The 26,499-nt window shown below is 63.6% G+C and overlaps 1 protein-coding gene across 6 annotated transcripts in view; it reads left to right on the top strand.

Moving 5' to 3' along the window:
• The window catches only part of LOC143398602 (beta-parvin), a 44,138-nt gene that overhangs the window by 5,371 nt on the left and 12,268 nt on the right, over window positions 1-26,499 (top strand). The window contains exons 1-7 of one of the 6 annotated variants that reach the window (XM_077109338.1): window positions 965-2,866; window positions 3,345-3,447; window positions 9,009-9,149; window positions 10,457-10,572; window positions 13,044-13,102; window positions 21,363-21,382; window positions 25,838-25,899. In XM_077109338.1, the coding sequence (XP_076965453.1) occupies window positions 2,813-2,866; window positions 3,345-3,447; window positions 9,009-9,149; window positions 10,457-10,572; window positions 13,044-13,102; window positions 21,363-21,382; window positions 25,838-25,899 (555 nt within the window). In that variant the 5' untranslated portion in view covers window positions 965-2,812. Of the gene's footprint in view, window positions 1-964; window positions 2,867-3,344; window positions 3,448-9,008; window positions 9,150-10,456; window positions 10,573-13,043; window positions 13,103-21,362; window positions 21,383-21,461; window positions 25,131-25,837; window positions 25,900-26,499 lie in introns of those variants that run through there. The other 5 variants (XM_077109339.1, XM_076855460.2, XM_076855461.2 and 2 more) reach the window with 5 other exon arrangements.

The following is a 26,499-nucleotide window of genomic DNA, read 5'->3' as shown; positions in this document are numbered from 1 at the left end:
GAGGCTGAGGCAGGAGGATGGCAGTTCAAAACCAGCCTCAGCAACTTAGCGAGGCCCTATGCTACTTAGGGAGGCTGTGTCTCTAAATAAAAAATAAAAGGGCTAAGGATGTGGTTAGTGGTAAAGAGCCCCGGGGTTCAGTTCCTGGTACCAAAAAAAAAAAAAAAGAAAAAAAAAAAAACAAAGGACTTCAACAGCTTAGGGTATCCACAGGGGTCCTGGGACAGTCCCAAGACTGCTGGGGACACTTTCCTGGGATGTGGTGCCAAGGGGTGACGGTGGCTCTGGGGTCAGCTTCCTAGGTCCAGATCCTGACTCGGGTGCAGGTGGAGCTGGGCAGGTGCTGGACACCCACACGCTCCTGAGGAGCAGGGCAGGCAGGAGCGGAGGGACGCTGCTGGCCCGGCCGCCTGTTTAGAAACGGGACTGGCGTGGGCTGCGGGCTACAGACTACCTGGACGTCTTCCCCGTCCTGGCCTCTGCTGCCCCGTCCGTGAGTCTGGCTTCCTCCACAGCTCGACTCCTCCTGGGTGGACGGCAAGTGCTGCCCGGGCAGGAGGTGGCTCACGAATGAGGCACTTTGTGTTTTTAACGATTCTCAACAGAGGACGGTGCCCCGAGCCCTCCAGCCGCAGGACGACTCTCACGCCTGGGGAAGATGGAGGGCCGCGTGGCCTTCGTCCTTGACGGCCAGCGCAGGGCTCCTCCATGCTTGGGTTTCTCTAGGGCAGAGGGTCTCCTGGGACTCCCGCAGGGCCCTTAGGACCACCCCTGATTGCTGCTGGGGCCAGCTTCAGGATGGGGGCAGGTCTCAGAGGGCTGACCAGTCGTGGGAGGGTTGACCCTGGACCTCTGGGGAGGCGCAGGGAGCCCAATTCCGGGTGGCCCTGTGGCTGCCTAACGAACGCAGCTCTGGACAAATGGAAACGGGGAGGGGCGGAGGCGGGGGGAGGCTCGGGGTCAGTGAGACGCCAGGAGGGGTGTGAGGAGGGGGCTGGACTCTGTGCTCACCCCCGCGCCCTCCATCCCTCCCCTAATGGATGTTACGGTGCTTTCAATGTCGCGTGCCTTGTAATCACCAGCCCTGTGAAGCTCCTGCGGAATTCTGGAGGCCAGCCTCTGAAATGACCCGACCCAGGGTGGGGAGGCCCCGCCGGCCGTCTGAGGGGCAGAAGGGCAGGTGTTTTAGGGAGTGGGGCCAGCCTGGGGGGACGGCGCTCTTAACCTGTGGAACCCCAGTTTGGGTAATTAGGGTCACTGTCAAATTGGAGGGCAGAGAGTCAGAGAAGTGCTGGGAACAGAGTGTGTTTGGAGTTGAAGAAAAACCACGTGAAACTCCCACGTGCTGGACAGAAGCCACCCCTCTGGACCCTGGAGCGCGCGTCTCCCAGCCCACTGGACGGTCTTCCTCCCCCTGGCGTCTGGGGAGAAAATCAGCGGCACAGAAACCACCCTGGGGCTGAGGCCGGGGCTGCGGGGCCTCACGGAGGCGCCTGCCGTGCCCCCAGCTGCCAGCCCAGGGGGCCTCCTGCCCGGTGCCGTGAGCGGGCGTCCTCGGTGGGCGCAGCGGCCAGGACCGCGTCTGGAAGGGGTGAGAAGATGACAGTCCCAGCCCCCGGAGGCTGACTACAGACCCGATGGCGGTTCGGGAGGAACTAAGGAGGAAGAAATTTTTTACTCCGGTTAAAGCAAGCTCATAAAACCAAGGTGACCGCGAGGACATGATTAATCCACGTCCTGGACACTCGCCCGCGGGACCCGGGTGTGCAAATGAGCACTTCCCTAAAAATAACGCCCTGCGCTACCTTTAAAAGGTCTTGTGCAGAGCAGAGGACAAGACGGATGGTCCGGGGCCACGTGCTGCCCTCCCCAGGCGCGGTGACTCTGAGCTGGCGCTGGCTGGCTCTCCCCGGAGCTGACCGCTGGGTCTGCGGCCTGGGTCTGGTTCTGGTCCCTGTTGTTTTCTGTCTGGGCTTGGACCAGGGCAGGATTCAGATGTGATCTACATCGTTTTTAGCTTCTTCCTGCAGAAACATCCTCTCGGGGGACGGTGCCCTGGGCCAGGCCTGGGAACCAAAGATCTGCGTGCCCAGGAGGCCTTCCCAGAGTGTGGTCAGTGGTCCTGCTGTCTGTTTGGGCCCCTCCTGTGCTCCCTTCCTGCCCCTCTCCACCAAATAAATAAATGAAACACAAGTTGAAAAAAGAAAAGGGAGGAGGAGGGCAGCAGCCTCAGGCAGGGCCCAGACCGGGCCGGGTCCCGGGTGCAGTCTCAGTGCTGTGGCTGCGGGAGTCGGCTCTGGGGCCCAGGCCCCCGTGATTCCAGGCCTCTGGTCAGGGGCAGGAGGCGTCTGCCTCCCTGGTGCACACGGTGGCCAGGGGGACGTATGGACGACCAAGGCCGCTCAGGCTGCGCATCCCGTCCTGGGAGCAGGACTGCTGTGGGCAGGGCTGGCCGGGGAGCGCTGCTCCGGGACCCGCCAATCAGCAGAAGCAGCCCCAAAGCACCACCCGGAGCCCAGCTGGGGCGTCTGTTGAGAAAAGGCCTGAGAGGAAGAGGCTGCCTGGAAAGAGGGAAGTTCACCTCCGCAGGCGGACGGGAACGTGGAGGCCTCAGCCCTGCTCTTCACGGCACCAAAGGGCAGCAGCAGTGACCCAAACGCACAGCGACGGATGAGAGGGTCAACAGTGCGTGCAGTGGAACAGTATGCAGCCATAAAGAAGGAACAGGGTGGACCCACGCTGCAACGTGGGCAGAGCTGGTCAACAGGAGGAAGAAGGAAGAGAAAGAAGCCCGTCCCAGAAGGCCAGGAGCATGAGGCCACAGGACAGAAGACAGGTCCTGGTTGAGAGGGCGCAAGAGGGACAGGTGGGGCTTCTGTTTAGGGCGGTGGCGAGTTCCTAAAGTGGACGGGGGCTTTTGCACAACTTTGAGGTTGTCCCACACCCACTGGATGCTGTGGCAGTGGATTGTCTCTCACTAAAGCTGTTTTATAAAGTGCTGCAGGAAGCAGGGGCTGCGAGCTGGCCAGGGCCAGGCTGACCCTCCTGCCACAGCTGGGGCTCCCGCAGCCCTGAGGGGGGCCAGGGAGGGTGTCTGACGGCCCCTTCCTGCCTGGGGGTGCCCCCGCCTCCCTGCCACCGTCTCTCCTGCTGAGGGGGGGCGCGGGTCACTCTCCTCCTGGGTCGCATCATGCTCCCGGCAGGGAGGAGGCCCGTCCTCACCCGGCGCTGGGAGCTCCCTGGGCAGCCCCGGCCGTGGGCTGGGAGAGGCCTGTCCGGTGGCCATCGTGGTGTGGGCTGCGCGGGTGGCCGTCCCTTCCTTGGCTCACGGCCTGCTCCCCCAGGTCCTCCTGGACTGGGTCAATGACGTGCTGGTGGAGGACAGGATCATCGTGAAGCAGCTGGAGGAGGACCTCTACGACGGCCAGGTGCTGCAGAAGCTGCTGGGTGAGTGGCCGGATGTCCTGACCGGAAGGGGTCCAGGGACAGTGGCCTCACGCTTGAGGTGTGGTTCAGGAGGGAGGCGGGAGTGGAGGCCGCAGCCACCCAGCTCCTTCCTGGGTCACCGGGGACAGAGCGCCACCCTGAACAGCGCACGTGGCACTCAGCATGGCCGGCGCCCTGTCTGCGGTCAGTGGGAGGACTTAAAGTGAGAAAGACAACGGAGAAGCGGGCCAGGGTGGCTGCCGTCTGGCTCCCTGGGGTCCCCGGGTCCCCTCGGTGACTGGAGCCTGGCACATCTGTGGGTGGGCGGGGAAGGGTCCTGCAGTTTGGTGACCACGTGGACGGGGCCACTTCAGTGGGAAAGAGGGCGGGAGGGTGACGTGCGTGGGGCCTGCTGGCCTCGGTGCCCTGGACCCCGGCCCGCTGACTGCGGCGTGGCTTCCCGTCCTCAGGATGCTCTGGGGTGTCTTCAGGGCCAACACCTGGGAGAGCCTGTTAATGTGCCTCTTCAGTGTCACCCCAAGACCCCGGGCCCCCGCGTCGGGTAGGGTCGGCAGACCGGCATCAGGGCCTCCTTCCTCCCAGCACCCCCCTGTGCTGGACCCCAGGGCAAGCCTCGTCCTCCTGCAGTTCCGGCAGAGGCCACGCCCTGGGGACGGGGCTGGGGCAGAGGCTGGGGCGGGGGCTGCAGGACCCTGGGGGACGGTGGGGACCACCGAGTGGAGAGAGAGGGGCTGGGGCGCAGACAAGATGGGCTGCCTGGAGGAGGTGTCCTGGGGCTGGAGTAGGAGGGGAGCCTCTGCCCAGGGAGGGAGGCCGGACACCCAGGGCGGCCTCTGCAGCATGAGGTGTGGGGAGGCCGAGTCCTTCGCTCTGGGCGGGGTCTGCACACACGATATGAGTGGCCCTGCCACTGTCTCACCTGCTGAGGGAAGGCGCTGGGTCACATCACCTCCTGGACGGCCGGGGATGTGCGGAGCCACACTGAGCAACACGCCCTCCAGTCCTGATGCCCACTGAGTCTCAAGGCCAGTCTTCTGAGTAGGCGTGTCCCCCTGGGCTGAGCCACGTCACCTGTTCTGCTGCAGGCCACCCCTTGCCCTGTCTGGGATAGGATGCTCCATGGAAGTGCCCTGGTGTGTCCCCTTCTCTGCTCTGCCTTTGGCTGTGGCTTCCTAGATGTCACTCAATCTGCTGACAGTGGACATCACGAAGCTAGACTCAGCCCCCCAACCTGACCCCTGGCCTCATTTGAATGGCTTCTCCCCCACAAAAGGGGTCAGCAGTGCTCGCTCTTTTCACTGACCCCTGCGGTCAAAGAAGAAGGTGCCTCTGTCTCTGTGGGTTGTTTCGTGCAGCCCAGTCCCTGGGGTGACCCTGGGGTGGTAGGCGTGAGGAACGTGACAGGAGGGTCCCCGTCGAGGTCACCCGCTCCTTTGTTCAGGGGCTGGCAGTGCCAGGGCGGGTCTAGGCGGCCTCGGCTCCGGAGACACGGGGTGAGCATGAGGGCCACCAGGTGTGTGCTCCAGCCGGGGGTGGACAGAGGACCAGGTGCATGTGGACGGTTCAACCCGAAGCATAAGGAGCCGCTGTGAGGGGCAGGGAGACCGGGGGCGAGCAGCCTGTGGGTGCGGGGGCAGTTGTGGTGCTGGACAGCCAGGGACCCCGCCCAGAACCGACCTGCACACAGGACAGGGAAGGACGTCCAGGCCAAGGCTCTGACGCAAGGAGGAGCCTGTTGTGTAGACGGACAGTGGCGGGGGGGGGGCGCAGCTGTGCAGACGCGGTCGTGAGACGAGGCTGGGAGGACAGATGGGGCCAGATGGCGTCCAGCCTGGGAAGCAGCGCTTCTCTCCCTCCTGACAGGAGGCCACTAGAGGCCCTGAGCAGGTCCTGACATGGTCTCAGCTGGAGATCTAAAAGGCCACGTGGGCTTCTGGGTGCAGAGTAGATGGAAGGAAGGTCAGGGGTCGGCGCTGGACGCTGACCAGGTTGTCTTTGCAGCTCTGACCAGGGCAGGAGGGTGACAGGGACAGTGTTCTGGAGGTGACAGCTGCCCGGGGAGGGGCTCTGCATCCTGAAGTCCACTGCTGGGCAGGAGTCTGGAGTCCAGCCGCAGCGTCCATGTGCGCTCAGTGTCCTGGATTAGACGGCGTCACCTGGAAGAGGGTGCTCCAAATTCCTTATTTGACTGAACTTCAGGTGGCCGAGAAGGGACGTCAGTTTAGCCGGGGCAGGATCCCGTCTTAGGATGACTCTGGGGTTCCAGGATGAATCTGAAATGCCCCTCAGGCTGTTTCACAGTTATCGTGACTTTGTTGTGAAGGGTCAGTGGGTGGGTGCCAACGTCCCGCTGTCCAGTGGAGCTGACTTCCTCGGGTGCTAGTGCACAGTCGTTCCCAGCAGCCAGGTGCTGGTCACTCTTTTCACACTGGACATGTGAGCTGGTGGAGACTGTCAACTGAGGAGTCCAGAGCAGCACACTGACCTCATCTGTCACTGTCCTCAAGGTACAACGGGTGGTGAAGCAGCCTGGGCTCTCAGCTTCCCTCAGAAGGACTGGTGACCGTGAGGACTTAGCTCCTCGTTGACTCTGGGCCTCGGGGATCTGGCTGCGGGGGCATGGTTTTATTGAAGCAGATGCTCAAGTTGGCCTTCTCTGTCTACCTGGAACAGACACTTCCTAGTGTTTTCATGAGCGAACTTGAGTGGCGCTCTTCTGAAATTTTTTTTTGTCTTTTCAAATGTTGATTTCCTTCTTTGTTTTTGCTTTTAACTCTTCTGCATCACATGTGGCCCTACCTGTCTCATCTCAAAAAAAAAAAAAAAAAAAAAAAAATGTCCCCAGGCCTTGCAGAGTGGCTGTGAGGTTCGGTGACGGGATCTCAGGATCGCAGGACAGGCTCTGAATCTGTGTCACATCAGCCGCGGTGGGGTATGAACAGTGCCGTCCCCCGCCCGCGTCAGGGCCATCCCTTGGAGCAGGCGTCCTTGTCCTCTGGCTGCACTTCACGTCCTTTCGGTTCCCTCTTCAGTTGGCCCCGCGAATGCAGCACTTCCTCGGGCTGCGGTGGCCGCGAGTCTTGCTGCGTGCCTTTGTCTTGTGCCCAGCCTGGCGGAGGCTCCCTTGGCTCCGCAGCCTTGTCACGGTGGCCAGGCTGCTGGTCCCCCTTGTTCGAGGGTCCCCAATAAGTACTCGAAAGGCCACTTTAAAGTCTCTTGTTTGTCAAAGGGTCAGTGTCCCACGTTGAAGGCAAGGACAACGTTCAGGGACAGTCAGCGGTCGACAGAACACCCCAACGTCGTGCCGGGTGTGGGACCTGTTGTGACCCTACGAGACGTGTTGGCAGCCCACGTGACTCTTGAGCGAGGCCCAGGATTCCAGGAGAGATCTTGCTGCAGACATTTCACTCCTTGGCTACAAAAGGCAAAATCTAAGACCAAATCAGGGATTTTGGCCGAGCACCAAGGCATCTGAGGAGTGGGCTCTGGTGGTCAGCAGGAGTGGTCAGGAGGAGGAGGAGCCAGCAAAGCAGCTGGGCAGGATCGGCCCCCAGGAGTGTTGTACCGGGAGGGACCGAGGGTGCGTCCAGGAGGCGGGGTGAGGAGACAGGACAGAAGGGGCCTCTGGGTTTGGCCATGTGGAGATTGCCGCGGGAGAGGGCCCGGTGGGCGGTCCCAGAGGAGCTGCCAGTCTCCGCGGCAGGCGGGTTTCTGGGGCCCATCTCTGCTGCGTTGGCTCTTTATGGGCAGAGGGTGCCGTGCCGACCGCCGTGGGGGCTCCCGGGCCGGCTACTGCCTCTGCTAGCCCACCCCCCACTGCCTCTGTGTTTGCAGCCCCCGTTGCCGTCACCTTGGCCTCCCGACCCCCTGAGGTCCGGCGGCTTTTCTCTGTCTCTTTCTGAGCTAGGAAGAGAGTCCAGGCCCCGGCGAAGCCTGGGCTGCTCCCCGTCTCAGCAGGGGCAGGGTGATGTCTGGTGGCCCATCAGCCACGTCCCTTGTTCCCCGCCACATGGAGTGCCACCCAGGACCCAGCCCAGGCCACCCCAGGCACAGCCAGCCTCCCTGGTCTCTGTTACGGCTGGGTGTGTTCCCCTCAAAACTCACATGCTAAAGCCCGTCCACCCCACAGGGTGAGACTGTTTGGAGAAGTTGATTGAGGCCTCGTGGTGGGGGCTGGGCCACCGTGACTGGTGTCCTTATAAGGAGAAGGGATTGGGACCCACACACACAGCGGGGTCATGTGAGGACAGGGAGAAGGTGGAGTAGGAGCCGGAGGAGAGGCTCAGGAGAAACCAGCCCAGCCGTCCGGCCTCAGGCGGGCAGCCCTGGACACGAGGACCACTCTCGGCTGTCCCCTCCTCTGGTGCTTTGTCACGCTGCCCGGGCTGATGGGTGCAGTTTCCTTCTCTGTCTCTCCACCTCCTCTTCCACCCGAGGTGACGTGGCGGATAGGGGACAGGAGGGCTGTACCGGGTCCCTGTCTGTCCTACTGGACTGGGCTCCTGGACCCCGGCTCTGCCCTGTGCTAGGTCCTGGGACACCCATGCACCCGGCTTGCTGGGTTTCCAGGGTGTTTCTGGGACACTGGATTCTTCGGCAGGGCTGATTGGATCAGGTGGAGGGACCCTGTGCCAGGCGTCACGGTCCCCAGGCCGGCGTGGTGGACTCTTGTTTCCCTTCCTTCTTGCCCTCGGCCCAGCTGGATGGTGCGCAGTTGGTGTGTCCAGGACCCCCCTCGGTCACCTCCCACCCAGCCTGTCTCCACACTCGGGAGGGACCCCTTGTCCCTGCCTGCTGAGCTCCAGGACTGTGCCTGTCACCTAGCCCTCCTGGGACCATCCCGTGACACTTTGGCCACTTGGTGGAGGTCTAGCCCCGACACCTGAGCCTGGAATCTACGAGTGGGAGGGAACCGGGTCCCCTGCCACGCTGCCCTCACCAGGGCGGCTGGAGCGCCGGTGCCCGCGTCTGCTGTCCCCTGCCCTCACCTGCCGCTGTGCTCGCTCCTCAGGGAAATTGAAGGAACGCAGGCCGCGGCCCTCTCTGGCTCAGTAATTGAATCTTGAGCGAAGGTGACAGTCCCTGTGCTCGCCAGGCCCCTCCTGTTGCTGCTCCCTCTAGGGGACAACATGGCGCGAGCCCCGTGAAGGTCTAGCAAACTTCTCTGTGTGTCAGCGGGGCCAGTGGGAGTGGCACTCGGGAGGGAGGTGGCCCCAGAGCCTTCCTGGCCCCGCTGAGCTCATGTCCCCAGGACGGGCTCCTCACCGAGCTGCCCGCTCCTCCAGGTGCCCCTCGCCCTCAGCGGGGTCTTTGGTGACTCTTCCATTTTGTGTTCATAGAATGATCTGGGGGGCTCCACGTTTCACCCCTGCCCCGTCCTGCTCTCCCTTCTGGTGGGGAACGACCTTGGACTTGGGGTTCTGACTTCGGCATCTCAAAACTCCCCGTGTCTTGCGGTCACTGGCTCCGCCTCGGGGGCCTCAGTTGGCAGGTGACCAGGCCCCCCCGGCCCCCCCTGCCTCCTCTGACACGCAGCCTCCAGTCTCGTCCTTCTCTTGCAGAGAAGCTGGCGGACCGCAAGCTGAACGTGGCTGAGGTGACCCAGTCCGAGATCGGGCAGAAGCAGAAGCTGCAGACGGTTCTGGACGCTGTGCTGGACCTGCTGCGGCCGCACGGCTGGGCGCTGCGGTGGAGCGTGGACTGTGAGTGGCGCAGGGAGGGCGTGTCTTTTGGGGGTTTGGGGGGTACCAGAGATTGAACCCAGGGGCACTCGACCGCCGAGCCACATCCCCAGCCCTGTTTTGTGTTTATTTAGAGACAGGGCCTCACTGAGTTGCTTAGTGCCTCCCTGTTGCCGAGGCTGGCTTTGAACTCACCATCCTCCTCTCTCAGCCTCCTGAGCTGCTGGGATTACAGGCGTGTGCCACGCGCCTGGCAGGGAGGGCGTGTTTGGACGGAGCCTTTGCCTCTGCACGGTTGCCCCCCACCGAGGCACCTGGCCCTGGAGGTCAGAGACCTGCTCGCCCTCCTGCCCCACGGGAGGGCAGTGCAGAGGGAGGGGCCGGAGGCCACAAAGTGGGGCCACGGGGCACACCCTGAGGGCCTCTGCCTGCCCAGCGCAGAGCAGAGGAGTGGCCCCAGCTGGGCGGCTCAGGGAGACTTCAGAGGCAGAGCCGTCCCCAGGGGCTCTTGTGGGGACTCCACTCCAAACCCCCGGGATCTTCATACCAAGGAGCTGTTTTACTGAAGGCCCCCACAGCAAGTCCCCAGGAACTTGGGCCAGCCTCAGGAAAGTGCCACGGGGTGAGCTGGCTGCAGGAGGGTGTGACGTCACAGTGTCCCCAGCCCAGGCACTCAGCGAGAGGGGAGAGCTGACCAACGGAAGCTGGACCATTCTGGTCCCATTGCCCCCACCCCCTGCAGGGCAGCCGGGGTGCAGAGCTCTCCCTGCTGGCCCCGTGGCCCTGGGGCCTGGGGAGCTGGGCCCAGGCTGCAGAGAGGGCACCTGCTCTGGCCTGGCCTCTTGGCTTAAGAACTTGGAGAGACCCAGCCTCAAGGGTGCAGGGGCCATGGGTGGGAATGGGCAGAGGTGGCAGCTGCCTGGCCTCAGCCTGCACTCTGGGGGCTGGGGAGAGTGGGTGGCCACAGAGACTGACCTGGGCCAGGCGGGAGTCGGCATCCAGCATCCCAGAGACTGTCTGCCCTCAACGGCCCACCCCTGATGGGACAGCCACTGGCCTCAAGGGAGAAGTCACTGGGAGCTAAAGATGATGGCGTCATTACTGTGGTGGCACGTGGCCGTGACCCGTCCTCCTCCCGGTTCACTGCTTTAAAAGCCAGGCTGCTTTAGAAAGTGGTTGTACGGTCACCTAGAAAGGAGAGAGGAGCTCACACTGGAGGCCCAGCGCTCTGCTGTCCACCGCCTGTCCTGTCCTTGCCTCTGAGGTCGTGGGGACGCCGCCCTGTGGACGGCCGGGTTCCCTGAGCCTGGCTTTCCTCCCTGCCACAGCGATCCACGGGAAGAACCTGGTGGCCATCCTGCACCTCCTCATCGCCCTGGCCACCCACTTCCGGGCCCCCATCCGCCTCCCCGAGCACGTGTCTGTGCAGGTGGTGGTCGTCCGGGTGAGTAGCCAGCGGGTGCGTCCTGCGCGGGGAAGGCAACGTGACGTCCCCTCCCGCAGCCTTCCATCTGCAGATTTTCCCTCTCAAGCGTCTACCTCTGGGTCTGGCCCTGGCTCCGAGGTGGACGGCGGGGGGCGGACAATGGCGCTGATTGGAGCAGAGGCAGAGGCTGCAGGGTGTTGAGGTTTAATTTTCCAGATTTTTGAAAAGAACATTCATTTCTCTCCAAAGCCAACTCGTCGGAATTCAATCCCTTGAATGTGCTTATTACTGGAGGAGGCTGGGCCGGCGGGAGGAAATAGATCCCCAAATTAAAGGCTCCGCGCGTTTGCCGTGGAGCACGTCCCACATCCCCATTATCTCTTTTTTGGGATTCATTTCTCTTGATTCACTCGGAGAAGGACTGGGACCCCCGGGCCTGCCCCGCCCTCGCTGCTTCCCCCTGCGCTGGTTGCGGGGCCCGGGGGCGGGGGGGTGCGGGCAGAGGTTTGTGGGTGAATGTACTGAGCACCTCGCAGGCACCAGGCGCTCGCTGGGCTGCTGGGGACTCGAGATGAGGAGAGCCCCTCGGGCCTGAAGGAGCAACTGCCTCTGCTCCGGGAACCTGGGGGTCTCGGGGCTCCCTGGAGACGTCCGGCCATGCGTTCTGATTTTTGGACTCACCAGTCCTGTGGCGTCTGCGGTCCGCGGAACCTGGCTGAGAGGCTGTTTTCTGAAGCCGTCTGACCGCCCCGTCACCCCGGGTGCTGGCTTGGCCTGGCTGGAAGGCCCCTCTCTGGCATTAAGCAAAGGTCACCTGCCTGCTCTGCCCACTTCCTGCCTAAGGAGGATGTCTGTGGCCAGCACGGTGACGTGGGCCCCAGGAGGCCATCCTGCGGTCCCTATCTTGGATGCCTGGTCGCAGGCAGCCGGCCTGGAAAGGCTTCCCGAGGACACGGGAGCCTGGTTTCCGAGCCCACCTACGTCAGAGCCGGCCGGGCTGGCGCTGGGTCCAGGGCAGTCTTGGGTTTGCGGAATGTCTGACCCAAGCAAGTCTTCGCGGTGCCTCCTGCACTGACCAGGGTTCACAGGGCCACACCCAGCATGGAGGAAAGGGAGCGGGGCTCCGAGCTGGCCGCACCGTTGCTCAGAGGCTGGCCTCCCGGGCCTCGTTCGAGCCGCCCTGCCTGCCCTGCCATCCCCTGGCCTGTCCCTGCACGTCTGGACTTGCTCGGGCGTCCGGTTCGCTAGTCCAGGAGGGGCCATGCAAGGCCCGTGGGATTTCAAGGATGGAAGAAACAGAGGCCAGGGCCACGTCCACCTCCTACCACAGGGCCTGGGTTGTGCCACAGGGTCACTGACCTGCAGTGACTTCCCACCAGAGTCCACTGCCTTTACACCCTTCGGCTTTAAGTCTCCAGTACCTGGGCCTGGGCCCAGCACCCAGTAGGCACCTAGTGCCTGTCTGGTGTGTGAACAGGACGTCTCTGGCCTCGCTGGGAAAACTCCTCTGAGACTCAGTCAGCCTGAGGCCCCGAGCAGGCTGCTGGCCAGGGACAGCCGTTCCTCATTAACAGGGACCAGCCCAGAGGCTCTGGAGGCCGCGCTCGGGAAGGAGGGGGGCTCAGACCTCGGGTGGGCTCAAGGGGGCCGCCGCCTCAGGAGGCGACCCCCCATCCTGTGAGGGGTCCAGGCAGGGGCCTGTGGTGGTGGTGGCATTGAGTGGTCACCAGGGTTCCCCCAGAGCGCCTGCAGCTGTCACCCACAGTCCTCCTCCATGGCCTGCGCACCCACCCAGCCCCGAGGAGCGGCCGGTGCCCTTGGGTAGTCCCCCGGCTGCTGGGTCAGAGCGGCTGTAAGAGGGGAGGAGGGGCAGGCGGATTGGAGAGCCAGAAGTCTGAGGTCAGGGGCCAGCAGGGCCACCGGACCTCAGAGGGCTCAGGGAGGGCCCTGGCCCTCCAGCCTCTGCGGAGCGGGTGCTGTCCCGAGGCTTCCATCTCACTCTCTCTGCTTGGGTGGACGCGTGGCCTCCCCCGCTCTGCCTCCTCTGTCCTTACGAGGACCCCAGCCGGGCAGGACTCAGGCTCAACTGCAGTCCAGCACCACCTGGTCTTAACTCGCGCCCGCAAGGACGGTTTTCAAGGAAAGTCACATTTGAGGCTCTGGGTGGACGTACTTGGGGGACCTGTTCAGCCTGGGACAGGAGCCGTTTCACTGGGTGTTTCCGGCGGTCACTCCCCATCCTTCAGACACCCTCCGCCCCTCCTTGTGGCACACTGAGTCCCTCTGGGGACTCTGAGCCGGGCGCTTCCTCCAAGACCCCCTCTGAGGCCCGCTGTCAGGCCACACGGGGGACAGTTGCTGCAGGTTCTCCCCGGCCGGCGGCCACCTGAAGAGCCTCTGAGCAGTGGGGAGGGAGCTCCTGCCCGGGGACCCTGTGCGTGGGCGAGCCCCCTCACCTCCTCTCTCTGCTTGCTTCCCGGGACGAGCAGAAGCGGGAAGGCCTGCTGCACTCCAGCCACGTGTCGGAGGAGCTGACCTCGACCACAGAGTAAGTGGACCGTCGGGCCCTCCCGGCCCCGCGCCCGAGCGAGCCCAGGCTGCAGCTCAGCCAGGGACACCCGTGCCTGAGGGCTGTCCCTGTGTCCCTTGCCCTCCGGGAGCCTTTACCTGCAGGCCATCCTGGCCTCCCCTGCCACACACGCTCCGGCTTCACCCTCGGAGTCCATGTTCCTTCCTGGGGCTTTAGGGATGTTGGATGGGGACCGAAGGTGCAGGAAGGCCCTGGAGACTGGCCCCACCGGGCACCATCTGCAGCTCCCTCAGAGGGACGCCACGGGTCCAGACCCACTTGCCTTGGACGCGCGAGGCTCTCTGGGAAGTCCAGAGGGCAACTTCTCAAATGTCCGAAAGGCTTCAAACCCCTCGGAAGTAGCAGATCCACTAGTGGGTTCTGTGGTGGCCGCCAGGACACCCGCCGGGGACCTGAGTTCTCTGCCTCTGCACTAACCTGCTGCGGGTGAGGCAGGAGGTTCAAAGGGTCCGTCGTCAGCAGACCCACCAGCTCCGTGCACAGGGAGGGACCCGGGGCTGTGGGTTCACGGACAGCCTTTCAAAGCTGGGCCGAGGGGAAACCAGTCCCTCGCTCGCAGCCCGTGAGCTGGGGGAAGCTGTGTCGAGGTGGCTGCGTGTGTGTGGCCTGCCACACGGCCCCCAGGTGCTCCAAGCCCTTGAGAGGAACGAGGAGAGCTGGGGGAGACGTGCTGTGCCCGGCACCGTGGTCCTGGGCAGCCCGGCGTCCAGCAGTGAGAAGCTGCTTGGGAGGAACTGGGATTGGGGTGGCGTCACCTGGACCCACCTTGGAGCCTGTTCGTTTGCTGGCAGTCCGTGGTCAGCGGCTTGGGCTGGGCTCAGCTGGGCGGTTCTTTGGCCAGTCTTGCCAGGGTTGCTGTGTGACTGTGGACATCCGAGGGCCACCATGGGGCTGGGCAGGCCTAAGTGAGTCCAGTAGAGTATTCCCCAGGTCCCCTCAGCCTCAGAGCAAGTGACAGGTCTCCCTGGGCCAGGGGTGGAGACAGACCCCACCTTCCTATCAGGAGGGCCCAGCCCATTGCTGCAGGCAGACGTGCAGCCCTGGACCATGCCAGGGCCACCTTTCCCCGCCTGCCCCTGAGGATCAAAGGACCAGAGAGGGGGTCGTGAGCCCTGCAGCCAGCCTGGTGAAGCCCAGAGGGGAGAAGGGTGGGGAGGTGGCCTCGACACCCACCAGCCATGACCAGCACATGGGGGCCCATGCCCACCAGCCCCGCTGGGCACAGAGAGGCTGTGGACTGGGCTCCTCTCCTGAGAGCTGTGGACCAGGGTGCAGGCAGAGGGCCTGTCAGCAGAACGCAAGATCCTGCCCGGGGCAGGTGGCGGGCAGGTGGAGGGACAGGTGGAGGGACAGGTGGAGGGGAAGGTGGAGGGACAGGTGGAGGGGCAGGTGAAGGGGAAGGTGGAGGGGCAGGTGGAGGGGCAGGTGGAGGGGCAGGTGGAGGGGAAGGTGGAGGGACAGGTGGAGGGACAGGTGGAGGGGCAGGTGGCGGGACTGGTGGAGGGGCAGGTGGAGGGGCAGGTGGAGGGGAAGGTGGAGGGACAGGTGGAGGGACTGGTGGAGGGACTGGTGGAGGGGCAGGTGGAGGCGCAGGTGGAGGGACAGGTGGAGGGACAGGTGGATGGGCAGGTGGAGGGGCAGGTGGATGGGCAGGTGGAGGAGCAGGTGGCGGGCAGGTGGCGGGACAGGTGGAGGGGAAGGTGGAGGAGCAGGTGGAGGGGCGCGTCCCCGAGGGAGTCTTTGGGGGATTTGCACACAGGCCGGCTGAGAGCCAGGGAGCCAGCCGGGGTTTCCGGGTCCTGGGCTCTTCCGGAGGCAGTGCAGGGAGTGGAGAGGCTGTGGTCCCTTCCCGGGCCACGCCGACCCCGTCCCAACAGCCTTCTCCTCACCTGTCCACTCTGGGTTGCTCCCTCCGCCCCTCCTCTCCCATGGCCACCGAGGATCTGGGGATCGTCCTGCTGTGGCTGCCTGTGCTCTGGTCCCTCTCCTCCGGGCCCTCGTGCCTCCTCCTGCGACGAGGCATGCTGAAGGCATCATGACCACTCATCCCGTCTCTGTCCCTTCTGGTCTCTCTTAGCGGCAGCCCTGAGGTCACCCTCTCCAGAAAGCTCCCCCGGGAGGCTCAGGTGTCTGTCTCACCTTTGGAGTCCCTCCAAACACCGAGGCCCTCGGTGTTGTCCCTGCGGTGTTTAGTTCTGTGTCTCCCTCCCGCGCATAGTAGGTGCTTCCATCAGCGTCTGTTAAACAAGACGGAACCCAAGCACGGGCGCCTTCCAAACTAGTCGTCCTTGTCCTTCACGGGCTGGCCCCCTCACGGCATGTCCTCAGTGACACAGGGCTTGGGCCATTGCAGCCCTGGACCTGAGGTCTGTGGGCAAGGCTGCTGGGAGGCCTGCAGGAACTGGGTCCCTCCTGTGACTCGTACGCAGCCCCTACAGAGGGCGACTCAGGCGGCTGGCGTGCCCACCCAGGGGGTGACCTGCTGCCAGTCTCGTGCAGTGTCAGCCCCTGCACCAGCACCCTGCACCAGCACCCTGCGTGTGTCCCCAGGGTGGACAGAAGGGAGCCAGGCGGGATTCAGGTCCCATGAGGGACACTTGAACTGGTCGGCCCTGCCCTGTCATGTTGCTTACTGAGCCGCTGAGGCCGTCTGACAGCTCTCTCCCCGCCCTCTGTCCCTCTCCTCTCTCGGGCTCGGGCTCGTGCCCCCCGCTTTCTCTCTCTCTGTCCTCTCTCTCCCCCTCTCTCTGTCCCTCCCTCTCTCTCCCCCCTCTCCCTGTCCCCCCTCTCTCCCTGTCCCCCCCTCTCCCTGTCCCTCCCTCTCTCCCTGTCCCCTCTCTCTCTCTATCCCCCCTCTTTCTCTCTCTCTGTCCCTCTCTCTCTCTCTTTCCCTCTCTCTCTCTCTGTCCCTCTCTCTCCCCCCTCTCTGTCCCTCCCTCTCTCTATCCCCCCTCTTTCTCTCTCTCTGTCCCTCTCTCTCTCTCTGTCCTCTCTCTCTCTCTCCCCCCTCTCTCTGTCCCCTCCCTCTCTCTCTCTCCCCCTCTCTCTGTCCCTCCCTCTCTCTCTCCCCCTCTCTCTGTCCCTCCCTCTCTCTCTCCCCCTCTCTCTGTCCCTCCCTCTCTCTCCCCCCTCTCTCCCTGTCCCCCCTCTCTCCCTGTCCCTCCTCTCTCCCTGTCCCTCTCTCTCTCTATCCCCCCTCTTTCTCTCTCTCTGTCCTCTCTCCTCTCTCTGTCCCTCTCTCTCTCTCTGTCCCTCTCTCTCTCTATCCCCCCTCTTTCTCTCTCTCTGTCCCTCTCTCTCTCTCTGTCCCTCTCTCTCTCCCTGTCCCTCTCTCTCTCTATCCCCCCTCTTTCTCTCTCTCTGTCCCTCTCTCTCTCTCTTTCCCTCTCTCTCTCTCTGTCCTCTCTCTCTCTCCCTGTCCCTCTCTCTCTCTTATCCCCCCTCTTTCTCTCTCTCTGTCCTCTCTCTCTCTCTGTCCCTCTCTCTCTCTCTGTCCCTCTCTCTCTCCCTGTCCTCTCTCTCTCTATCCCCCCTCTTTCTCTCTCTCTGTCCCTCTCTCTCTCTCTGTCCCTCTCTCTCTCTCTGTCCCTCTCTCTCTCTATCCCCCCCTCTTTTCTCTCTCTTTTCCCTTCTCTCTCTCTCTGTCCCTCTCTCTCTCTGCCCTCTCTCTCTCTCTGTCCCTCTCTCTCTCTATCCCCCTCTTTCTCTCTCTTCTCCCTCTCTCTCTCTCTGTCCCTCTCTCTCTCTCTGTCCCTCTCTCTCCCCCTCTCTCCCTGTCCCCCCTCTCTCCCTGTCCCTCTCTCTCTCTATCCCCCCTCTTTTCTCTCTCTGTCCCTCTCTCTCTCCCTGTCCCCCCTCTCTCCCTGTCCCCCCTCTCTCCCTGTCCCCCCTCTCTCCCTGTCCCCCCTCTCTCCCTGTCCCTCTCTCTCTCTATCCCCCCTCTTTCTCTCTCTCTGTCCCTCTCTCTCTCTCTGTCCCTCTCTCTCTCTCTGTCCCTCTCTCTCTCTGTCCCTCTCTCTCTCTATCCCCCCTCTTTCTCTCTCTCTGTCCCTCTCTCTCTCTCTGTCCCTCTCTCTCTCTCTGTCCCTCTCTCTCCCCCCTCTCTCCCTGTCCCCCCTCTCTCCCTGTCCCCCTCTCTCCCTGTCCCCCCTCTCTCCCTGTCCCTCTCTCTCTCTATCCCCCCTCTTTCTCTCTCTCTGTCCCTCTCTCTCTCCCTGTCACCCCTCTCTCCTGTCCCCCCTCTCTCCCTGTCCCTCTCTCTCTCTTCCCCCCTCTTTCTCTCTCTCTGTCCCTCTCTCTCTCTCTGTCCCTCTCTCTCTCTCTGTCCCTCTCTCTCTCTCTGTCCTCTCTCTCTCTCTATCCCCCCTCTTCTCTCTCTCTGTCCCTCTCTCTCTCTCTGTCCCTCTCTCTCTCTCTGTCCCTCTCTCTCTCTCTGTCCCTCTCTCTCTCTATCCCCCCTCTTTCTCTCTCTCTGTCCCTCTCTCTCTCTCTGTCCCTCTCTCTCTGTCCCTCTCTCCCCCCTCTCTCCCGTACCCCCTCTCCCTGTCCCCCCTCTCTCCCTGTCCCTCCCTCTCTCCCTGTACCCCCTCTCTCCCTGTCCCCCCTCTCTCCCTGTCCCTCCCTCTCTCCCCCTGTACCCCCTCTCTCCCTGTCCCCCCTCTCTCCCTGTCCCTCCCTCTCTCCCTGTACCCCTCTCTCCCTGTCCCTCTCTCTCTCTTTCCCCCCTCTTTCTCTCTCTCTGTCCCTCTCTCTCTCTCTGTCCCTCTCTCTCTCTCTGTCCCTCTCTCTCTCTATCCCCCCTCTTTCTCTCTCTCTGTCCCTCTCTCTCTCTCTGTCCCTCTCTCTCTCTCTGTCCCTCTCTCTCTCTCTGTCCCTCTCTCTCTCTATCCCCCCCTCTTTCTCTCTCTCTGTCCCTCTCTCTCTCTCTGTCCCTCTCTCTCTCCCTGTCCCTCTCTCTCCCCCTCTCTCCCTGTCCCCCTCTCTCCCTGTCCCTCTCTCTCTCTATCCCCCCTCTTTTCTCTCTCTCTGTCCCTCTCTCTCTCCCTGTCCCCCCTCTCTCCCTGTCCCCCCTCTCTCCCTGTCCCTCTCTCTCTCTATCCCCCCTCTTTCTCTCTCTCTGTCCCTCTCTCTCTCTGTCCCTCTCTCTCTCTCTGTCCCTCTCTCTCTCTCTGCCCTCTCTCTCTCTCTGTCCCTCCCTCTCTCTATCCCCCCTCTTTCTCTCTCTCTGTCCCTCTCTCTCTCTCTGTCCCTCTCTCTCTCTCTGTCCTCTCTCTCTCCCCCCTCTCTCCCTGTCCCCCTCTCTCCCTGTCCCTCTCCTCTCTATCCCCCCTCTTTCTCTCTCTCTGTCCCTCTCTCTCTCCCTTCCCCCCTCTCTCCCTGTCCCCCCTCTCTCTCCTGTCCCGCTCTCTCTCTATCCCCCCTCTTTCTCTCTCTCTGTCCCTCTCTCTCTCTGTCCTCTCTCTCTCTCTGTCCCTCTCTCTCTCTCTGTCCCTCTCTCTCTCTATCCCCCTCTTTCTCTCTCTCTGTCCCTCTCTCTCTCTCTGTCCTCTCTCTCTCTCTCTGTCCCTCTCTCTCTCTCTGTCCCTCTCTCTCTCTATCCCCCCTCTTTCTCTCTCTCTGTCTCTCTCTCTCTCTCTCCTGTCCCTCTCTCTCTCTCTGTCCCTCTCTCTCTCTCTGTCCCTCGCTCTCCCCCCTCTCTCCCTGTACCCCCTCTCTCCCTGTCCCCCCTCTCTCCCTGTCCCTCCCTCTCTCCCTGTACCCCCTCTCTCCCTGTCCCCCTCTCTCCCTGTCCCTCCCTCTCTCCCTGTACCCCCTCTCTCCCTGTCCCCCCTCTCTCCCTGTCCCTCCCTCTCTCCCTGTACCCCCTCTCTCCCTGTCCCTCTCTCTCTCTATCCCCCCTCTTTCTCTCTCTCTGTCCCTCTCTCTCTCTCTGTCCCTCTCTCTCTCTCTGTCCCTCTCTCTCTCTATCCCCCCTCTTTCTCTCTCTCTGTCCCTCTCTCTCTCTCTGTCCCTCTCTCTCTCTCTGTCCCTCTCTCTCTCTCTGTCCCTCTCTCTCTCTATCCCCCCTCTTTCTCTCTCTCTGTCCCTCTCTCTCTCTCTGTCCCTCTCTCTCTCCCTGTCCCTCTCTCTCCCCCCTCTCTCCCTGTCCCCCTCTCTCCCTGTCCCTCTCTCTCTCTATCCCCCCTCTTTCTCTCTCTCTGTCCCTCTCTCTCTCCCTGTCCCCCTCTCTCCCTGTCCCCCCTCTCTCCCTGTCCCTCTCTCTCTCTATCCCCCCTCTTTCTCTCTCTCTGTCCCTCTCTCTCTCTCTTCCTCCCTTCTCTCTCTCTCGTCCCTCTCTCTCTCTCTGTCCCTCTCTCTCTCTCTGTCCCTCCCTCTCTCTATCCCCCCTCTTTCTCTCTCTCTGTCCCTCTCTCTCTCTCTGTCCCTCTCTCTCTCTCTGTCCCTCTCTCTCTCCCTGTCCCTCTCTCTCTCTATCCCCCCTCTTTCTCTCTCTCTGTCCCTCTCTCTCTCTCTGTCCCTCTCTCTCTCTCTGTCCCTCTCTCTCTCTATCCCCCTCTTTCTCTCTCTCTGTCCCTCTCTCCTCTCTGTCCCTCTCTCTCTCTCTCGTCCCTCTCTCTCTCTCTGTCCCTCTCTCTCTCTATCCCCCCTCTTTCTCTCTCTCTGTCCCTCTCTCTCTCTCTGTCCCTCTCTCTCTCTCTGTCCCTCTCTCTCTCTCTGTCCCTCTCTCTCCCCCTCTCTCCCTGTACCCCCTCTCTCCCTGTCCCCCCTCTCTCCCTGTCCTCCCTCTCTCCCTGTACCCCTCTCTCCCTGTCCCCCTCTCTCCCTGTCCTCCCTCTCTCCCTGTACCCCTCTCTCCCTGTCCCCCTCTCTCCCTGTCCCTCCCTCTCTCCCTGTACCCCCCTCTCCCTGTCCCTCTCTCTCTCTATCCCCCCTCTTTCTCTCTCTCTGTCCCTCTCTCTCTCTGTCCCTCTCTCTCTCTCTGTCCCTCTCTCTCTCTATCCCCCCTCTTTCTCTCTCTCTGTCCCTCTCTCTCTCTCTGTCCCTCTCTCTCTCTCTGTCCCTCTCTCTCTCTCTGTCCCTCTCTCTCTCTATCCCCCCTCTTTCTCTCTCTCTGTCCCTCTCTCTCTCTCTGTCCCTCTCTCTGTCCCTTCCCTCTCTCTCCCCCTCTCTCCCTGTCCCCCCTCTCTCCTGTCCCTCTCTCTCTCTATTCCCCCTCTTTCTCTCTCTCTGTCCCTCTCTCTCTCCCTGTCCCCCTCTCTCCCTGTCCCCCCTCTCTCCCTGTCCCTCTCTCTCTCTATCCCCCCTCTTTCTCTCTCTCTGTCCCTCTCTCTCTCTCTGTCCCTCTCTCTCCCTCTCTGCTCCCTCTCTCTCTCTCTGTCCCTCTCTCTCTCTATCCCCCCTCTTTCTCTCTCTCTGTCCCTCTCTCTCTCTCTGTCCCTCTCTCTCCCCCTCTCTCCCTGTCCCCCCTCTCTCCCTGTCCCCCCTCTCTCCCTGTCCCCCCTCTCTCCTGTCCCTCTCTCTCTCTATCCCCCCTCTTTCTCTCTCTCTGTCCCTCTCTCTCTCTGTCCCTCTCTCTCTCTCTGTCCCTCTCTCTCTCTCTGTCCCTCTCTCTCCCCCCTCTCTCCCTGTCCCCCCTCTCTCCCTGTCCCCCCTCTCTCCCTGTCCCTCTCTCTCTCTATCCCCCCTCTTTCTCTCTCTCTGTCCCTCTCTCTCTCTCTGTCCCTCTCTCTCTCTCTGTCCCTCTCTCTCTCTGTCCCTCTCTCTCCCCCCTCTCTCCCCTGTACCCCTCTCTCCCTGTCCCCCCTCTCTCCCTGTCCCTCCCTCTCTCCCTGTCCCTCCCTCTCTCCCTGTCCCCTCTCTCTCTCTATCCCCCCTCTTTCTCTCTCTCTGTCCCTCTCTCTCTCTCTGTCCCTCTCTCTCCCCCTCTCTCTGTCCCTCCCTCTCTCTCTCCCCCTCTCTCTGTCCCTCTCTCTCTCTATCCCCCCTCTTTCTCTCTCTCTGTCCCTCTCTCTCTCTCTGTCCCTCTCTCTCCCCCTCTCTCTGTCCCTCCCTCTCTCTCTCCCCCTCTCTCTGTCCCTCTCTCTCTCTCTATCCCCCTCTTTCTCTCTCTCTGTCCCTCTCTCTCCCCCTCTCTCTGTCCCTCCCTCTCTCCCTGTCCCCCCTCTCTCCCTGTCCCTCCCTCTCTCCCTGTCCCCCTCTCTCCCTCTTCTTGTTGCAGGCAGATGATGGGCCGGTTTGGTGAGTACCGGGCGCCCTGGGGCTCATGGGTCATAGGGGAGTGGAGCCAGGGCCGTGGGGCACCAGGTCAGGAGGGGCAGGGTGGAGGGAGGGAGGGGCCCTAGGTGGGGTGGGCTTCTCACAGTCTCTGGCTTAACAGCCCTCCCTGGGGTCTGGCCACCAAGGCTCTGGTCCCAGCGGGTGACCTTTCGCTGCCCCTTCATCTCTGTCCCTCACCAGCAATGGGGAGTAAGGGACAGGACCGAGTGACGTGAGTGAGGGCCCTGCTCCCTGGCGGCTGGTTTTCCTGCAAGTTCTCAGGGGTGTCCCAAAGAGGGTCCTGGCCACCCCCCACTCAAGCCTGGGACCCATCACCAACGAGGGGTGGCAGCACCGGGACCAGCCACGTGTGCTGGTGTTTGACCCCCGGAGGTGGGCAGCCCAGCTGGCCTCCTGGACAGAGCCACCTGTGGGGGACCTTTCAAACCAGGAGCACTGGCCCCCAGTGCCCGTTCTCCAGCAGGTGGGGAGGGGCCGGCACCGTCAGGAGGAGCAAGGCCCCGGCCGGCACTGGTGCGGTCACTGGGGTCCTCGGGTAGGGATGTCCCTGAAGCCCAGCCCTGAGGCTGTTCTGGGGACCAGCCAGCACGCCGTCCTAGACTTCCCCAAGGCCTGGGGTTCCAGAGGAGGCAGCATCCTGTCCCCTGGGCTTGACTCACCGCCACACGGGATTCCATTCTGCTCTTTTTTAGTGTCGATTTTATTAAGAAACAAATAAAGGAGGAGGGGGAAGGCTGGTCACGGCCACCGAGGGAGAGGCTGCAGGAGGGCAGCCCAGGGCCGGCGTGGGGCACCCGAGAGTGCCCGTCAGGCACCCTGCCCCTTCCTGCTCAGAGCAGCTCAACCCTGGGGTGACACCGGCAGAGGGGCCCAGGCCCTCGCGTCCTCTGCGGCCTGTAGACTCGCTGTGGGAGGTCACGGAGCATCAGCGTGGTGGGGGCCCGGCAGTGGGCGGGCACGGGGCAGGTGCGCAGCGTGGCCTGAGGGGAGGCCCGGGCCACCAGAGGCCCAAGGCTGTGCTCGCTCAGCTCTGAGCGCCACACGGGGCTATTAGTGGGTGACAGGCGGCTCGTCCCGCCCCCGGCCTGGGCTCCTGCTGACGCAGAGGCAAGCTCCTGGTCCCCTGCCCGGCCTGTGGGGGTGCGGGCCGGGGAGCAGGGGTGGCTGTGGCGCACCTCCCGCGGCCCCCTTCAGCCCGCTGCCCGGGTCTGACCACACACACTGCGTCCTCTGGCGCCGTGGCCTCCCCGCTTGCCCCTTGCAGCTGCCAGGTTCTTTACACCAACCATTTTTGAGGGGGTCCTCAGTCTCCCTAATACGTCCCTGCCTGCCCGAGGCCCTCTCAGTGGCCCCGAGGGTCTCTCTGAGCACCCTTTGCACACCTCCCCTCTGGCCTCCAGGCCCTGCTCCAGTGTGGAGGCTCCACCTGCGGCCCCAGGCCTCCTGCCCAGGCCTCCTGCCCCTCAGGATTGCTCCATGTCACTTACCCCAGTGACCGCAGGTGCTCCCACCCGCCTCACCTATTGGCCGAGTGCCCTGTGCCCAGGGAGTGTGTAACTCTTGCCCATGTCAATGTCTACACCCGCAGGCCTCCGCGTGCCTGGCAGACGGGGTGGACCTGTGGGCTCCTGCCCCTCCTCCCCTGCTCAGGGCTCCTTGAACTGCAAGCGTCCTGCGCACTGGACGGCACCAGGGCAGCACCCCAGCCCCCACCTAGTGCCCGTGGGCCCGCAGCAGCTCCTAGACACTCTGGGAGCTCCCAGGGCACCAGGTGGCCCGGTGACGCTGCCTGCTGGGCTTTGCCAGGAGCCCGCTCCTGCCTCTCTGTCTGTCCCCAGGGTCCTGCAGAGGTGGGGAGCAGGCTTTTCTCTGGGTGGAAGCGCTCTCCAGGGAGCGGAGGTTGTAGTCTGGTCTCCATGGCGACGCCTGGCTGGGCCTCTTCTTGCTGGCAGCCGCCCCCGCCCCAGCGTTGGGCCCTTCCCAGGCTGCGTGAGGACAGGGACGCCGTGTGCTCCCTTCACCTCTCCTCCTTATAGCCAGACCTCGCCCCTCCTGGCCTCGCCCCTCCTGGCCTCCCCGTTCCTGCCAGCAGAGCTGGTTCAAAACTGCAGCCTGACGCCACGGCACTGCCCAGCGCCCACTGCCCCCACGGCACCCAGCCGCCCCCACGGCGCCCGCTGCCCCCGCCAGCTGGCTCACGCCCCCCCACTCTTGGCCTGACTCTGGGCTTCCTCGCCCTCTGTTCCACGTGCTGTCCCCTCCCTGGAGCGCCGTCCTCCCTCCTCCTCTTGTCCAGAAAGCCCCCCTCAAACTGCAGGACCCCTTCGTCCTCGGGGAGCACCAAGGGACAGAGGCCAGCCCTGACCTCCTGGACTGAGCTTTGCTGCACTCCCGCCTCCTCTTCCTGGACTGCAGTGGGCAGGGTTGGCTCTCAGGGCAGGAGGTGGGCTTGGGGAGGAGGAGGCCGTTCACCTTGAAGCCTGTGGACCTTGAAGCCATGCCGCGGGGAGCCGAGCCTGGACCCACCTTTATCCCCACGGGCACACAGATGTGTGCTGGGTCCTGTGGCTAGTCCCCACTGTCCCCCTTCAGAGCCCTCCAGCCCCTGGTGCAGGTGAGCGGCAGCCAGCATGGGCGTCCCCTCCCGCCCAGTGGCCTCCCGTGTGGCCTGACTCCGCCAGCCCAGCAGTGGCCTGGCTAAATATACCCGCTGACGTCAAGCGCTCTGCTCCCGGGGCCTCCGTAAGCAGCGTCTAAAGCTGGGTCTTGCCTGGTGACGTTGAGCCCTTTTGGTGCCCTTAACAGATTGTCTCACTGGGGACAACCTGACTTTGATGGCGGTCAAGTCGTTCACATCTGCTGCGGTGGAGGCTGAGGCTGGGAGGCCGGCGGGAGGACTGTCCAGGCTCTGGGCGGAGGAGGCTTCTGCCCCCGCCCAGGCGCATGTGCAGGCTCCTGGGCGCCAGGAGCTCTGGGCTGGGCGGGCCAGCTGCAGTGTCCACCACCTCTTGTCCCTGGCCCTTGGGTGTCCAGCTCCTTCCCTTAGGGCCTGGCGGGGGGAGGAGGCAGCTGCTCTCCCCAGCAGTGGCCGGGCGGCTCCTCCCTCCTTCACTGTCCTGAGACAGGTTGGGGGTGACTCAGATGCTGGCCTGGCCACCCCGGGAGGGCAGGGGAGGTCTCCAGGCAGGGCTCAGGCCAAGCCCTGGCTGGACACAGAGGTGTCTCTGCTGTCCTCGTCCTGGGCACCACCTGCCCCAGGGAGGTCCCTCCCACACGCTCTCTGCCTGCCCTTCTGCCAGCGGCCGTCCCCGCCGCTCTGTGCTCTGTCCGCGTGCCCCCCTCAGGGGTCAGCCAGCCAGCCCCATGCCCTCCCCCGTCCTCAGCCGTCAGGGGGCCACCCAGGTGGAGGTCGGAGCAGCGAGGGCTCCTGGGAGGAGGAGGGTGGACGGGCACTGCAGGGGGCGTGAGCCACCCGTCCCCGTCCCTGAAGTTGACCCTGCGGACGGAGCGGACTCCCCAGGGATGCTGTCGGGAGCCGCAGTGTCTCAGTCCCTTTGCTCGCTGAGCGCTGGGGCCCACCCTTCCCCGAGCAGGAGCAGCCAGTGCAGGGGACACGCATCCGCGGTCCCAGGCGTGGGGAGTGGATGGTCCAGCAGAGAAGTGCCTCTCCGTGAAAGGACAGCTGGTGGAGGCTGGGAGCCCCTCAGAGGTGCCTAGGGACGCAAGGCAGTGAGGCAGCCATAGGGCAGGTGCAAAGGCCCCGGGGCAGGCTGTGCCTGAAGCTCGTTGCAGGAGCAGTCAGAGGCCGGTGGGTGGAATGAAGTCAGGGACCTGAGTGTGGAGGGTGCCTGATCCACCCCTTGGCCCACTGGAGGGAGAAGGGCCTCTATTCTAAGCATGGTGAGGAGCTGGGCTCAGTGGTTTGGGCGGGAGGATAAGGAAGGATTCAGTAGCGCTTTAAAGGGGAGGATGGGGAAAAGCCAGAGGCCCGCTGAGCAGGAGGCTGCAGGCGCCCTAGGGTGGGGGCAGCCTGTGTGGGGGCGCAGCTGCTTTGGGGAGGCAGAGGTGACTGGATCTGCAGATGCCGTTCACAGGTAGACAAAGGACGTGGAGAGGGAGAGTTGGGGACGGCTTGAGTGACAGGAGTGGCCGGGCCACTGTCCCAGTGCCGTCCTGTGGCCCATGGAGAGCTTCCCGCCCTGTTGAACAGCACCTTGGAGGCATCCTGTGCGCGTGTCTGGTGCCGGGGCTCCCGGCTCGCCCAGCCTCCTCGAGGGCGCCCCCTTCAGTTCTGGCAGGAATTAGACTCCGGGCTGGCGGGGGGACGTCAGGCAGAGCGTCCCGGGGGCACAGGCCATCAGGGCACGAGTGGCCTCCTTCAGCCCCTCTCCTGTCCCCTCCTGGCCTGTCCTGCAGAGCGAGATGCCTTCGACACGCTCTTCGATCACGCGCCGGACAAGCTCAACTTGGTGAAGAAGGTGAGCCGGTCCCCCCACCTCCCCGACCTCTGTCTCGCCGCCTGCTGGGCAGAGCGTGCCTTCTGAAACGTGGCCGCGGGACTGGAGCAGAATCAGTCAAAACTGCGGCCACAGTGCGCAAAGCCAGCTCCCGCCCTCCCGCCAGCCTCAGCCAGGCAGTTCCCAGAGACTCCCACAGACCCCAGGGCTTTTCGCAGTGTGGAGTGCTGTCAAGCAGGCACGGCAGTGTCACCGGCCTCATTACTGCCAAGCCACATTCACAGCCATCAGCCTCTTTGTCTCCAGGCGGGAGCTGGGAGGCCGGGCCTCCCCACCCAGGCATCCTGTTGGCCAGGCCATGGATGGGAAAGTCCAGCGAGGCTGTGGGGATCTGCTAGGGCGCTGCGCCTCCAGAAGGGATGGGGGCCCCTGGCCGAGGGCCTGGGGACGCCCCACTGGGGAGGCAGCTGTGGGCCGGGAGCCAGGGAGGGAGCTCTCTGCTCAGGACAGCTTCCCCAGATGGATTGCTCAGTGCAGGACTTATCAGAGCCTTTAATGTGCCACCTGGCATTGCAACTCTCCAAGAAGGAATGGGGTGGACGCGCTTCCCAAGTGGGTGTG

Source organism: Callospermophilus lateralis, chromosome 4 (assembly GCF_048772815.1).
Source record: "Callospermophilus lateralis isolate mCalLat2 chromosome 4, mCalLat2.hap1, whole genome shotgun sequence".
In the NCBI taxonomy this organism is placed as follows: Eukaryota; Metazoa; Chordata; class Mammalia; order Rodentia; family Sciuridae; genus Callospermophilus; species Callospermophilus lateralis.
The sequence above is the reverse complement of the archived record's forward strand: the minus strand, read 5'-3'. Positions and strand labels throughout refer to the sequence as shown.